Consider the following 15,910-nt stretch of genomic DNA (forward strand, 5'->3'; position numbering starts at 1 on the left):
AGAGTTGGAGAACCGGCATTAATCTTCCTTAAAAGAGGACACTCGCATGAGGCAACAATGAAGCAAGCCCTTCATCCACTACTCTAATGACCTCAAATGTGAGGGCAATGTTGTACAAAAGAATTAAGGAAACCTATGTTTCTTATAGCAGGCAAGATTTACAAGAACTCAGACAACCCAAGAATCAAGATCACTGGTGAGATTAGAACAAACGAGAAAGAAAAGGTAAATACAAGTGTCGCTACTATGTCTATATCCAAATTTACAATGTTAGCTTCCAGTCACTATGAAGAAAGGGCGAGCTCAGCCCAAGCCAGAGACGACGCCTTGATTTCGAAAGATATGGATGTGTCTATACCACTTTCCAACATGGAGCACAAGTCCCTCATGGACGTCCTGGTACTGGAACTCGGATGGACACATAGGTTCACAACCTCGCATATCACTTTAAGGTCCTCCTGTCTGAAATGTTTCAGTTCAGGATCCACTACATAAGACATATTGTTGGGCGATTCCAGAAACTCCTTTGCCTGCAGTAGAAACCAACCTTACATACCTGGGAAGGCTCTAGACTGAAGATAACATTGAAAAGATGAAAGAAGTGTGGAGAATTGATGATGTCTTACCCAATCGACTAAGCAACCTTTGTCTTTGCAATATGGAGGCCTCCCACTGACAATCTCAAGTAACAGAATCCCGAATGCATAAATGTTTCCCTGGATATCTAGATGACGTCCTTCCAAAGCATCTGGAAGTATACAAACAGCACCTTCATTGCTTATAGTGCCTGAGCTCTTTTCTGATCTTGAGAAGATCATTTTCCAGCATTCAAAATCAACCAGCTGCAGAAGAATTTGAAAGTAACTTAGTATTCAAGAAGCATTTAAAGAAGAGAGAGAGTTGCTATGATGTTATAGCATGATTGAGAGCCCTGACCTTTGGAGAAAAATCTTCAGTCAGATAAACGGAACTGGAGCTCAATTCGGATATAGTAAATGGAGGATCAAGTTCCGTATGAAGATACTTCAGTCCGCGTGCAATACCCAGTATAATATTCATGCGCCGCGTCCAAGAGAATTGACATCCTTCTCCATCTGCAGTTATCAGAAAGCTCATGGAAGCTGTTATGATATAGAATGAAGTTCCCAAAAAGCGAAGAGAGCTGGTAAACTAAATAACTTACAGTGAAGATGCTCATAGAGTGTTCCATTTGATGCGTACTCAAAAACCAGCATCCTTGTGAACGGATGGCTTTCTCTGCAATAGCCTATCAGTTTCCCGGCATTCTCGTGATTTAATCTTGCCAAATCTGCCACCTTAATCATGAACAACATAATTCGTAAATCATGTTTGTCTCAGAATTAAAAGTTCAAATATTCCATCACATAGGTTTATAAAAATGCATTATGCAAATGTTTATGAAGAAAGATGAAAGCACCTCTTTTTGATAGTAAATTTCGAGGTAGCCTGTCCAATGCTCTTCTTTGATGCAAAGGGATATCACAGCAATTTCAGGCCCACCTTTCATGGTGCCTTTGTAGACCAGGCTATCCGGGGACGAACCAATGATGTTGCTGAAATCTTCACAGGCTACCTCAAGTTCTTGCCTGCTATATCTCGTAACGTTCTTCATTGCATCAGAATCTGAGAAAGCATTTGATTCAATGCAGAAGGATTCAGCATAGAAACATGTATTTGATATGTCTGAGTCGTTTTTACCAAAAGAAAAGGGATGTCTCCATGAGAGACTTCGGTGGTAATTGTTACTCGATTTTCAAAGATAGGATAAATGAGGCATAAAGATTACAACCTATGTAAGTTGTCATATAGTCCTTTGTACTTGCGAACTTCTTCCATGGGATGATGATTGAAGGTTTTCTCTTCCACTTCTGGAATGCAGTAAAAAGAGCGACGACAAATAGCAAACCAACCATGATTCCTGTGGCTATTTCGAGAACTAGGAGCCATGCAGGTTTCGTGTTGGTAGATCGATGTTTAGTTCGATCTTCAATAGGCCTGTGTTTTGTGTTAATTCCTGGACGGGTTCTAATAGGCGGAGGCACACCTGTTATGGATAAAAGTTTAAGTTCGAAGGTTTCATATGGTTAAAGTTAGAACGATCAAAATCAACAAAAAGTTTCCAGACATCAACAGCTTTAGGGAAATATCAAAAGGGACTAACGTTTCAAGAGTCATTTTATACACCTTTCTTTCATTCTTTCATGTAGGTGAAGAAAATGCAAGATGTTTTATCTATGCTTTTTATGGTTTCTTTCCCTTGTTTCCAGTAACAAGCAGGGTCACCTACCACATTGTGCAGCAGGACGCTGCTTTGCATCTTTGGCTTGAAGGCAATTGCCCTGGAAACTGGATCTATATCCAAACATGAGCATTAAATACGAAATAAGGGCAACAAAAATAATAGATAAGAATGAGAAGTGAAAGAAAGTGTACAAAATACAAGAAGTACCTTGGTAGATGCTCCAAGCACTTAGGTATGCTTCCAACCAAAAAATTGTATGATAAGTCTACCACTTTCAACAGGGAGGATCCACAGAACCCCAGAGGGCTATCTTTTGAAGCATACCTAATGTAGTTGTTCGAGAAACAACATTAAGAATACATTACTTGGCGAAAGTGCAAGCATTTACTGGAAATTTGGTCTCAATAACCAATAGGACTTATACTACTTTGCGAATCATAAAGCTATTCAAGTACTTTCCACTCACATTCCATGGGCGTTGGATAAAAACTGCGAGCTATTACTAGCAGGGATAGTTCCTAGAAACTTGTTTCTATCGAGCCGAAGTTCCTGAAGGTATCTCAAGTTACCAAGTTCGTAAGGCAGCTTCCCAGTCAACCTATTCAACTGAAGGTTTCTAGAAACACAGAGGATGTAAAACTGATGAGAGGAATGGAAACAGAAAACGAACAAAAAGAAGTCAATTAATGTATCTGAATGTCTTAAAAGTCATTTCCCACGAACATTTTCTCAATGCCGGTTAAGTTTCCAATCTCAGGCGGTATTGGTCCTGTTAGCTGGTTTGACCCCAAATCCAAAACCTTGAGGTTCTTCAACATGCCAATTTCCTTCGGTATTGAACCAATCAACAAATTGCCATGCAAAATTCTGTTAACCAGCGGAAGACTTAATCAGCACAATTGCTATAGCTATACCCCAATAGTGAAAAATATATGGAAACAATATCATGAAAGCTTACAGTTCTTGCAAAGTCGAGAGCTGGTAAAATTCCGGTGCAATAAAACCCTTTAACGATGCTCGAGATATGTTACTGAAATTCAGGTGGAACCCCAAATAGGAAGTCTAATAAGACACTAACACCATAGTATGTAACTTGCAATTTACCAATAATGTTGTATATCAAGTAAAACTTAAATTCATTCTTTTACAGTAAACAGAGTGGAACGAGAAACCTTACAGCTTTACGACATGGTCTCCAGCCATAGAACAAGAAATGCCAGACCAATTACAAGGATCTGAGACCAGAGGATCCCAATTTGACAAAACCAGTAAAGGGTCCTCGAAAATAGCTCTCTTGAAAGAAGTTAAAGCTTCAACTGAACACAAAACCCACAATTCCTCTGTGAGAAACTGTACTTATAAACTCTACAATAAACTTCAGCTACACCAACATTCTTATATTTACTTATAACCCAAGATCTTTGCACGATAAATTCACGTAGTAATGCCACATTGAGATGAATTGATACATTTCAATCACACCAATTCTAACGGCAAAAATATAATTATCAAAGAGTAATTAAACCAAGAATCAAGATTTGTGCAACCAATTAAAAGGGTGCAGGGGTAAGACTTGCCTTCATTCTTTGGAAATGCAAAGCAATCCGCAACGAAGAGGCCTGAACTGAAATACAGAAACAGTAATGAAGTAAAAGATATCATCTTTCTTCTACACATTAGCACACCTTAAGTGCTCGACGAACCCATCAAGAACAACAGTTTCAAAGAAAACAAAATGAAAAGATAAAAAGGAAAAGAACCCAAAACAGAAAGAAAAAAAAGAGCTAAAGAAGTGGGCTTATGAGACAAGTGAATGAACTATAAAGATGGTCCAACTCAGGGGTATTTCAACTGTTTATCAACAAACAATATAAAGAATGGCAATAAATCCCGTAAGAGGAAACGCAAGATTCTGTCAAGAATTAAAGAAAACCCAAAGGTAGTAAGCTTAGCAGTAAATCTTGAATCAAAATCAGCAACAACCCATGAAAGCAAAAAGCAACCCACGAAGGAGGAAGACTTGGATTCAAAGAGAGGTGTTTGGTGTCAGAAACAGAGAGGGACAGGCAGCGGGCGAAATGGATAGAATGGAACTACATCAAACTGATTCCTTTACAATATTCAGCAGCTGCAGAAAGCGCCTGAAACAAACGAAAAACAGGAACACTGATGGAATTTTCTTGCTTGTTTGTGAGTCCTCTGGACTGGAGGAGTAAATGAAATGAAAACGGCGGTTTTTGAATTAATTTTTGGTGGGGTGGGGGGGCTGACTGCTGAGAATTGAGACAGACAAAGAAAGAAACAAAGAGAGGGAAATGCGTAGTAATTGATGAGTGACGTAAATAGCTTTTGCTTAAGCTAATCAACGTAATTATGGCGGGTGAGGAATAGGAAAACCATTTGCCTTTGCCAAGATGAGATGAGAGTTCTCATATCACATGCTTCTCATTCTTGAAATTCTTTATTACCTCATTTAAATTTAGGAATAATTATATTCTCCTTTCATAAAATTTGATATAATTATATGTAAATTTTTTATAATTTAAAAAATTATATTTAGCACTCTCGAGATTCACTTATGTCTAACAAATAAATCTTTCTATTAATCAAAAATCATTAAATTTGTTGATATTAAGAAAAAAATTGACTAAAAATTAATATTTACACTCGATTGACTTACTATTGATTTATAGCAAGTCAAACATTTTTTTCCTAACAAAACTACCCTCATAATGGTGGAAATATACATTCTCACATGCATTAACACAGAAAGACGTATGAGTTTAATTTGATTAAAAAATAATTTATTTGACCCGCAATAAGTCAGTAATAAGTCAATTGAGGTAAATATAGATTTTTTTCGATTTTTTTGTTAATATAAGCAGGTTCGGTGAATTTTGACTAACGAAATGACTTATTTGTTGTTAGACATAAACAAATCTCGATGGTGCTAGATATAAATTTCGAAATTACATGGGGTTTATGTGTAATTACATCAAATCTCAAAGGAAGGGAGTGTCATTATCCATTAAATTTAAGAATAATTTTAACAAAAATGGTACTTATATTATGTTTAGGTCGATATCTCAATAAATTAAATAATATATCGGTTCGATAAATATATTAGTATAATAAAAATATCAAAATAAATAATAATAAACTTACATAAAATTACACAAAATAATAATTTCGTACATAAAGCATATATGAATTTTTTTTATTTAAAAATCCACATATTAAAGTGTTTTGTATTTGCTGGTTGATTTTATATCAAATTTTTAAATACATTTACACTATGAATTACAACTACTTTCTTTAAATTTAATATAATTATGAATATTTTTTTGTTATTTAAAAAATTATAAATATTTTTTTAAATATAAATTAATTATGTAGCCTTTATAGGTGAGGTGGACATTACTACTTTTACCTTTGTTGATACTTTTTCTCAAAAAATAAAAAAATACTTGAAATAATTAAAAAAATGAAAATGAATAAAATAAATAATTCATATGGCTATTAGTCCGTAAAAGTATCTTTAAAAAATCTAACAATATATATAATTATAATTTATAATTCAAAAAAACATTTTAATCAGTTTATCATCAAAATTAAATAAAAATTTAATAGTGACTAATGAAATAAGCTCGTTGTTAAACGCACGTTAAAATTATGAGAGCACCTATAATTTGTCAATTAGTAAATATTTATAATTATATTATATCTCAAAAAATATGGCTGGAATTGATCCTAATACATTTCAGAGATGTGTTTTCAACTTTTAAGTTCTCCAAATCAAAATGTTATTTTATCTATACTATATATATATATATAAACTTCATTTTCACTCACAAATAACGATTACTTACACCGCGGTACCAATTTTTTAAATTACAAAAAATATCCTTATGTATTTTCAAAAGTCCTACTCAAATTCTTCCTTTATCTATATATTTATACTATTTATATATCAATACTAATATGAAACTTTCACTCACAAACTACAGTTTGTAAAACAACGATACCAATTTTTTTTGTGTTAATATCACTAAATTTCTATATATTTATTTATTTTATTTTTTAAATATAGTGTGTTGATTTATATATTTTGTTCTTATTTATAACATATTTAAAGCATAAATAATTATTTATTATATGCACGCAAGGAATGCGTGCCATAACGGTTAGTAAATAAAATTTATCTATACTATATAAAAAAAATTTATTTTCACTCACAAATGGCAGTTACTTACATCACGATATCAATTTTTTAAATTACAAAAAATGTCCTTATGCATTTTCAACCACCCATACTCAAATTCTTCTTCTCATCTATATGATATATACTATCTATCTATACTAATATGAAAATTTCACTCGCACCATTTTTTTTTTTGTCAATAATATTCTTAAATTAATTTATTTTATTAAATATGATGTGTTAATTTAAATATTTTATTCTTATTTATTACATATTTTAAAGCATAAATATTTATTTATTATATACACAAGGGACGATGTACCATAACAACTAATTATACCAAAAGTTAAACAAAATGAGCTCGAATGTCTGCTTTTAAGTATTATATATATATATATATATATATTATTTTATTTTAATTTGGATAAAACTTACCCACATAAGAAACAGAATAATGCCCAGAACACAAAAAGGAGAGCCTCCGAATCTTGCGCCAGTATCATGTGCCTCATTCTCAGCGCACGTTAGAAAGCACCGCACTTAATAATTAGAGGGTATATTAATATAATACAAAATTATGAAATTATAATAAATTTACGGTGTAATAAATACCTACACGTTTGATGGATTAAAATCCAAATATAAAACTAGTTCACCGGACATCAATCTTAACAACTAAATTAATAGATCATAATCAGCGAGCATAATATTACTTTCCACTATTGGTTAGAGGCTAGTATTATTTTTTATTTGAAAAGATTATTTATAATTTTTTAAATAATGAAAAAAGTATTTATAATTATGTTGAATTTCAGAAAAAATAACTGTAATTGAACAAAATCATGGGACATGGTCCCTAGTAGTTAGATAACGAAATATGTCTTATGTTAGCATTATTAAACCATTGATTATTTTAATTGAGTAGACCTTAAGATAAAATATACTATAAATGTGCAGATTTATATAATATAAAATACTATAGAAACAATTTTTATATAATATTAAAAAATTAAAACATACTAAGAAACACCTTTTTATATAATATTAAATTTTATCCCTCATTTAATATTTTCTGTAATAATTTTGCATTTTATGAAGGAAAAAAATGTAATGATATTGATCGACCTCGAAATATGCGATCGCGACTGTTGATCGAACAAGGCCACGTATTCTCACACGATCTAGTGATTGGGTCTTGAGAATGAAAACACGAACATGAGGCTCGTCGGTGCTTCCCCGACAACGACCCTCCGACGCTCAAGTTAGAGTTGATCGAGGTAAAAATGTGCAAGCTGAGATAGTAGGTCGAAAATAAATAGACAACAGTTACCTCAATAAATGACCCATCGGGGTATTTATAGTTCCAGGTGTGTACGATGGGTTGGGCCACGCGTCATCATCTGGACGTTGGCGACTCTGATCGGACGGCTATTATCAGGTCGAGTCTTCGGTTTGTGGGGCGGGTTCTTTCCGACCCACTTCAATGGGGCGCGGGTCTTGTGTAGGCAGATTATGGAAATGCCCCTCATTAAAGGTATTTTTCATAAATTGGGGTTTTCCCCATCAGATATCAACCGTATTCCTCTATATATATTATATTTATTTCTTTATAAGTACAAAAATATATATGATAATATTAAATGAGAAGAACAATTAAAAATTTATGTAATTTTTTTTGCTTATATCAACATTTTCCATCCAAATTTTAACAAAATGAGGTCAGGTGTAAATCGAGAAGTCTGAAGATAGTGATAGTGTAAGTGTTTCAAAACTTTTTTAAAAAATATATATATTTTAATATTTTTAAAAGGGTATAAATATAATTAATTCTATATTATATAAATGAATAATAAATTGGAAGGCAGAGAGAAAGACAGGCAATATATTGTTTGAGCGTGAAGCGTCCTCAGTCCGACACTGCTTCCAAGCAAAACATTACAAAAGGCATATATTATCTTTTTTCTTGAACTGTTAAAAAATTGGAAACTCACTGTCTGCCGTACGTACGTCTCCAAATTAACTATATTTTTTTTTATGACGGCTTTTCATAATTACTTGGAAATTAATTGATTCAAAGCCATACAAATGTCAAGATACCAAAATCAAAATTATTAAATAATTTAAAAAAATATTATATAATTACTGTATTTTTGTTGAAGTGATCGTTTAATATGATATCAGAAAACATGATGAATAAGAGATTTTGAAATTGAATCTCATGATTGTCACTCATTTATATATAAAAAATAATCTCACGTGTAAAGTTTTGTTAAAAAAAAAAAAAAAAAATTGACGGCATGTGAGGGGACATGTTAAATTAAGGACACGATTGATATGCATGAATGAGTTTTTGTAGGAATGGAATTAAGGTAGGCGATGTGCACGAGCGATTCGATCGATTCCTAATTACGCGAGGTATTGTCCGCTCTAGGGGTACAAGTTGATTCAAGACGGCTCGGTTCAAGTTCAAGTTTTTTGAGCTTGAGTCGAGCCTACTCGAGCTTTATTATTTTTGTTTGTGAGCTCGCGAGCTGACTAGCAAGCTTTTTCCTTTTCTTTTTTTTTTTGTTTAAAAGTTATTTTTATATCTGTATTTATCTTTAAATATTTAATTATATATTCAATATTATATCAAATTTAATAAAATTCACTATGTATTAGAATTATTAATCAATATCTCATATTTATATCTAATATCTATTATCTATCTAAAATTAAGATTAATCAACAAATTATTAAGTTTTGATATTTTTTTGTAAATAATTATTTAATATAATATATATGAATTTTATTGTTATATAATATCAATTTATAATCTCTTATATTTTTATAAATTAACAAATTTTAACAATTAACTTATTTTTTTATTTTTGTTTGTGAGTATTTATTTGTACCAACAGATATAATATGTAATCTATTTTTTACTATTTATAACTTATGTTTGTATTCCCATGAATTAATTGATAATAATAATCAATATGGTTGCACAATTTTACTTATTTTTATTATCACCTCATTATATATATGAGTTGAATCGTTGTTTGATTTAATTTTTTCTTGAATAATTGAAAGATATAAAAATTTAAACTGGCATCATTACAGTTTAAAAATGTATGTTCATGACCATTCTCATTTTATTTTATTAAAATTAATATATTATATGATATAATAAAAAAAAAACTTAACTGGACAAATATAATTAATTTGATAAATAAATAACTTGCAACTATTTAGATAAATTTGATGTATATAATATAACACAAGCTTTTTTGTTATATGGTCAAATGTGTTTCAAGAAAAAGAAAAAAAATATCGAGCTCGTGAGCAAACTCGAACTCGGCTCGTTACCAACAAGCTCAAACCTGTTTTCTTGAAGCTCGTCAAGCTTGAAATTTTGGTCGAGTTCATCTCATTTGTATTTTAATTCTCTCTAACTTGATATGAGCCTTACTATTTTATCGTGAAAAAATATAGCAAATAGAAATGCAAAGATGGTCTTTCTCCTGCGTAAAGGTCAGATTATAAATATATAATATATTATATTATAGGTTAATTTGTCTTGCTCTTACACTTTACTGATAGGGAAACATCTTCATGTGCCCTTTTTGCTATGTTTTTCTTGGGCCCTTTATGTTTGGATAATTGTCTAATATAATATCTTGATTTCCTGGAAATATCATACAAAAATAGAATAATGATTAGCCATAAGGTACTATTTCAAAATTTTTATTTAATTCAATGAAAGTGCATGTATAACAAAAATGAAAATGAATTTATTTACTTATTCGGTTTTGAAAAGAATAATAGAAAGAAATTAAATAAAATAGGAAGTATTAAAACCCTCGTACAGTAGTGCAGGCCATGAAGCCTTGCTGGATTGTGGACGTATGCTTACTTCTATAGTGATTTGTTATTTTTTTGTCTTATTTAAAATTATTCGTTGACTTGAATTATTAATATAAGGAATCAGTTTTTGAGTATATAATATATTGAATGATGTAATGAATCGCATACTATTAAAAAATGTATATATTGTTTGAGAAGGGATCGAATTTAATATAATTTATCACTGATAATTATAATTATGTAATAGTTTCTTAATTCACCATCAAGCATAAAATAAAAAAGAAAAAGAATAAATTAATCAAATAAAAATCAATGTTTTTTAAAATCTGAACTTGTATAAATACCACAGTGTTTTGATGGGGTAAAATAAGAAGGCTATCTAAAAAACAAAAAATACCTCTTATAGGATTTCAAATACCCAAACTAGAGCAAATATCCACGCACTTTTATCTGGGTCGGGACCTATCCAATTAGACCCAGCCTAATAACCCGCTATCCTTACCGTCGGTCATCAATACTTGAATGGTACCCAATCTGACTCAGAGCAACGTACATCACTTTTTCGAGAGAATAACTTTAGCTACTCTCTCGATTTTTCACATTCGAACTAACATAAATAATAAATTATCTTAAATCGAGACAGTACAACAAGTCTATCGTTGTTCGTCTCAACTTTAGGTTTTAATCCATTGATTCAAGGGATTCCGGCATAAACTGTACAATATGTATGTCGCATCTTCTTGTGTTAATATTTTTGGCATATATATACTTCAATTTTATACAAATATAAATATAGTACCGTAGCTACCCTAACTAAAAATTGAGGTGGTTGGTATGTTGTCATCTTCACAATTAAAGTTGTAAAATTGGAGACCAAGATATTAGTTTACAAGTATCCCAAAACGAGCTACACGTTGGAGATATATATATATATATATATATATGTATTTGAATTTGTGTACAAGTTTTCTTGGCCTGCAGAAGACTCTCATACGTATACGTGATTGTATTTTCTATTCTAAATTACATGATATATTTTATTTTAATTAAATATATATGTCAAAATTTTGTTCTGAATAATATAAAATGTAATTTTATTCACATAAGTGCATATATTATAAAATAGAACAGAAACAGTAACAAAATTTGAATTCGCCCAAAATCTAGTGTGTTTGACTAAATTTATTCAAAATATTTTATAAGTTTTTACATCTTTTAAATTCTTATAATAAAAATAAGCTTTAAAGTGTTTTATAGAGGTACTTCAAGAATTTATTTTTTTAAGAAAAGACGTAACATCTTATAAGATATATAAAATCATAAGTTTTAAATTCTGCATCAGTTTAATCGGATACCCTCTTAACTATTATGAAATGTTCCTTTCGTTTCTTAAAACATCGTCGAATTTAATCATAGTGCGTCTTCATCTGAGTCGAACACCTCTACTTGTCCACGGCACGTTTCAATAAAATGACGAGCTCTACGTCCTCAATGATGGTGATATGCAATAAGTAACTTATTACTAGAGTTCCAAAATATCAGTGATGGTGGTGGTTGGGAAATTATGTGAAGTACTTCACTGAAATGGTAAGTGATAAGGGGGAAAGGAGGCAGGGGACCTGACCTTGTGACAGGTCCTACCTATATCTGCATGCCATGCAACTATCGGCCTGTCCAAATAGCCCCTCTTCATGTGCCTTTAATTAATGTATTTCATCACTTGAATTTTTCTTTTAAATGAATCGGTTAGAAATTCCAATTATTGATAATTAAGACACCATCATTAATATTAGATATATATAATTAATTTATAATTATTATTATAATAGATCAATACTGATCAAGGTAAATTACAACAAGTTATCTGAGTTGATATAATTACGAATATCCTATTTTTATTTGAAAAAGTACTAATATCTCCCCAATACTTGATAAAATTATGTAATCTTTGGATGGATACCTGAAATTATCAATTTTGCCTTTACTGTATTTTTTTTAATTTTTAGAAAAATTTCAAAAAATTGTAAAAAAAAAAAAGGATCATGTGGATGGAAAAATTTGAAACTTTTTTAAAAATCATTCATTTAGTACATAAAAGAATTTTTTTTTAAATAATAAAATTATAATTTATAATTTACAAGATATTTTTCATTTAATTAATATTTTATAATCATTGATTTTGTAAAATCATAGCCAGTCAAAATCTCCAAACTATTACTCTTACGAAACACAGATTATCATGTTTGAACAACCCAAAAATAGTTGAATTTTAGGGTAATGTCAAAACACCTTTAAAATTATAATCGACAAAAAGTGATTCTAAATGTAAATATGAATTTATTTCTAAAATACTTCAGATAGTAGCGTAGGAAAGTATATGGACCCTCCGATGATGATGGTTGGAAATGGTACCTATCAATTAATAGGGACGTTAAATCATACACAATATTATTATTTTATTTTATAACAATCTCATAATGATCTATACTTTATGTGTCTTTGGACTTAAGACGGTGTTTGACCAAATTTATTTAAATTATTTTATATATTCATACATTTTAAATATATATTTTTGGAGTTGTCGTATGTATTTTATTTCCAAATATTTAGATAGAATAAGATTAGAAGTTTATAAAATACTGATAAAATGACAATCTTGTAATGAATATAATAAAAAATTTACTTGTTAATATTTAAAAAAAATAGTTAGGAACTTCCTTTTTTTAAAAAAAAAAAAACTTTCAGTACACTCTTTAGTAGTAAATAATTAAAAATAAATAATTATAATAAATAGTCATTGATCATGATCATATCGGTTGTTATGGCTCATAGCCATAACCAGAATAGTTTTTATGTTAAATAATTTATTTTTTTTATTTAACTACGATTAATAATAATTATTCATCAGGATTTTATTCCATTGTTAATAAAATTGTTGTCAATATCTTGAGCTAGGGTTTAAAAGTCTAAGGTTTGTGTTGTGGGCTTTTGTTATTGAACAATAAACACTTCTTTGGGCTTACCGAATTTAGTGACATCTGGGCTTTGATTAGCCCAATCCTATTGAAAATGGACCAGTTCCAATAGAAATTTGCTATCTAGGTCCATTTTCCCCATATACATTTAGGACTCATGTATTTAGCTACGACGAGGACAATGACACTACTACATATTGTCATGTCATCTTGACACTTTTTTGTAATAAAAGTAATATTATATTAGAAATCACTAGAAAAAAAAAATAGTATTAGCTATAATATTAGTGGCTATGACTAAAAATCATGATAAATGACTACTATTAACTACAGTTAAATAAAATTGATGTTAAATGCTAATTTTTCTACCATGAAAAATTATTTGCCATGGCTTTTAGCCACCCTCGCAAAAACCACGGTCGACAATCATTGCATGGCTAAAGTCAATAACTATTTGCTACGGCTATTTGTTATTAATCATGTCAATAAACCGTAGTTAAATATTATAATTGTTCTATTGAACTCAAAATATAATATCAACAAAATACCTATATAACAAATTAAATCCAAACTCTAGGGTTGGGAAACATATAGTTCAAACATATTTTTATTTTTCATACAAAAAAATTTATATAATATTTTGATCCCATTAAAAATGCTGAAATTTAAATAAAAATGAAAACAAAATCAAATGATTTCGAACGGTACAGAATTAGTCAGACACTAATTCAACAATAAGAATCCTGATCAACACACATGGTGCAAGCGCACGAGTGACAACCTATTTTCTCATTTTGACTTAAAAACAAAAAGTAGTACAATTACAAGCACTGAACCTAATTTGCAGTATAATTAGGATGACCTAATCTTAACAAATCACATGCAAAGTGGAGTGAATATATATATATATATATATATATATATATGCTAATGTACGTAGATGTGGAAACACTATCAGCAAGTCACTAATCTTAGGCTAATGCATAATTAATTAAGTGTAAAACCCGTGATAAGGTTCCACAGCCGCCGATTAACTAATAGTCCGACATGTCCTAAGTTGTCTTTATATATATGTGGTGGAGTAATTGTCGGAAGATAATCATCTTTATGGCTTGCCTTTTTGCTAATTACTTCCATAAACCATTACTTTCATTCACTAATGACTATAACTCACTAAAATAATTAATTTATTTTTCTCATTTTCAAGAAAATATTACAAAATAACTATTGAGCAAGAATATGTATTTTAATTCTTTATTTCGACGGAAGAATTTGAATTTTCAGGGAATAATTTAGGACAAAAAAGGACTTCAAACCATTCTATATGTATTAAAATAAATAAATAAATGATACTCATAATTTTTTTGTTATGGTTAATTGTTATGTTAAAAATAAAAAATCATGCCAAATGCAATTAACCACGGCAATGCAACTACTATTAGTTATTGTCTTTGCAAATGACGCAAGAACATTAGCGGCAACTAAGAACTATGACAAATATTTTGATAAATGCTAATTAACTGTGGTCAAATCTTAAATTTTTGGCATCTGCTTTCTTGACTGTAGTATATATATTGTATTGATTTATTATGATTTTTAAGTCGTCGGTGATTTATAATATAGGGAATAATTTATTTTGTTTAAGTGATAATAACATATAAGCCAAAATACTTATCTCGTCTCTCAAAATTATAAAAAAAAATTATGAGTCTATCCCTACCTAGTGCTAATTAATTAAAAATATTGCACGAGTCAACATTGGCTTTACACACACATTATTGGACGATTAAACAAAATTAAAGCACAAGTTGATAAGAATGCAGATAACTACTTCGTAAATAATGGCAGTTGTCCCTCTCATGACATCAATCTTTCTATTCTGGTTTCATCGCGAATGAAACTGCGCGCTGCATGGATAATTCCTAGTTTATGACCAACTAATTAATATTTAATGATGTCCTAATCAAGATTAAACTAACGACAAACAGCATAATTAAAGAGCCTAACCTAACTTATGGTCTTTTCGCCGTTGGTTATGAGATTCTCACTTTTCGTTTCGTAACTTTTCAAAAAATAGCAGTTTTAGTCCTTTAACACCTCCCATTAGATATTTAATGAAATGCCATATGGCTATTAAGTGCATAGGACAAGAAGTGCTATTCTTTGAAAATTATTGGTTTAAAAGTGAAAATTTCATAATTAATGGGACCAAAAGTATAAAAGCCGCACGGGCCACATGACATTTTTCAATTAAATATCTAATGAAAAGATGTCATGGGACCAAAAGTACTATTTTTACAAATTATGGAACCAAAAGTAATTAAAAATTCCGTAATCAATGAAACCAAAATTGAAAATACTCTAGTTTCGGGACGAAAAATGTTATTTCTCGGAGCGGACGTGAGTACCAACTAAAGCGAAATGTTGGGATTTAATTATTGGTGGCAAATTGCATTAATGAATTAATCTAGTGGTTTCCACTAATTAATAGCTTTTGGATTAAGGAGCTCTAAAGTGTGATTAAGTCAAAAGCTTGCTTATCATGATCTCTTTCCATTGTGGATTACGCATACATGCAGGTACAATACATTTAAGTGTATTGCTCTTTTAACATGTATAAATATA

At 30.3% G+C, this 15,910-nt stretch overlaps 1 protein-coding gene across 1 annotated transcript; it reads right to left on the bottom strand.

The window, feature by feature from the left end:
- Positions 5 to 4,577, bottom strand: LOC105164114 (probable LRR receptor-like serine/threonine-protein kinase At1g63430). The gene is made up of 13 exons (XM_011082684.2): positions 3,841 to 4,577; positions 3,441 to 3,579; positions 3,222 to 3,293; positions 2,987 to 3,130; positions 2,730 to 2,879; positions 2,471 to 2,587; positions 2,309 to 2,373; positions 1,811 to 2,065; positions 1,439 to 1,644; positions 1,184 to 1,316; positions 937 to 1,094; positions 627 to 842; positions 5 to 530 (listed from the first exon to the last, which is right to left on the bottom strand). Exons 1-13 carry the CDS (start codon positions 3,938 to 3,940, stop codon positions 285 to 287), a joined length of 2,001 nt encoding a protein of 666 aa, XP_011080986.1. The 5' UTR covers positions 3,941 to 4,577; the 3' UTR covers positions 5 to 284.

Source organism: Sesamum indicum, linkage group LG6 (genome assembly GCF_000512975.1).
Source record: "Sesamum indicum cultivar Zhongzhi No. 13 linkage group LG6, S_indicum_v1.0, whole genome shotgun sequence".
Lineage (NCBI taxonomy): Eukaryota > Viridiplantae > Streptophyta > Magnoliopsida > Lamiales > Pedaliaceae > Sesamum > Sesamum indicum.

Excerpts from the sequence above, each read along its gene's own strand:
- LOC105164114 (XM_011082684.2), bottom strand. The coding sequence starts at position 3,940 with ATGTGTAGAAGAAAGATGATATCTTTTACTTCATTACTGTTTCTGTAT. Across the intron at positions 3,131-3,221 it reads CTCTCGACTTTGCAAGAACT|AATTTTGCATGGCAATTTGT; the intron begins GTAAGCTTTCAT and ends GCTGGTTAACAG. Across the intron at positions 1,317-1,438 it reads AAATTTACTATCAAAAAGAG|GTGGCAGATTTGGCAAGATT; the intron begins GTGCTTTCATCT and ends TTCATGATTAAG.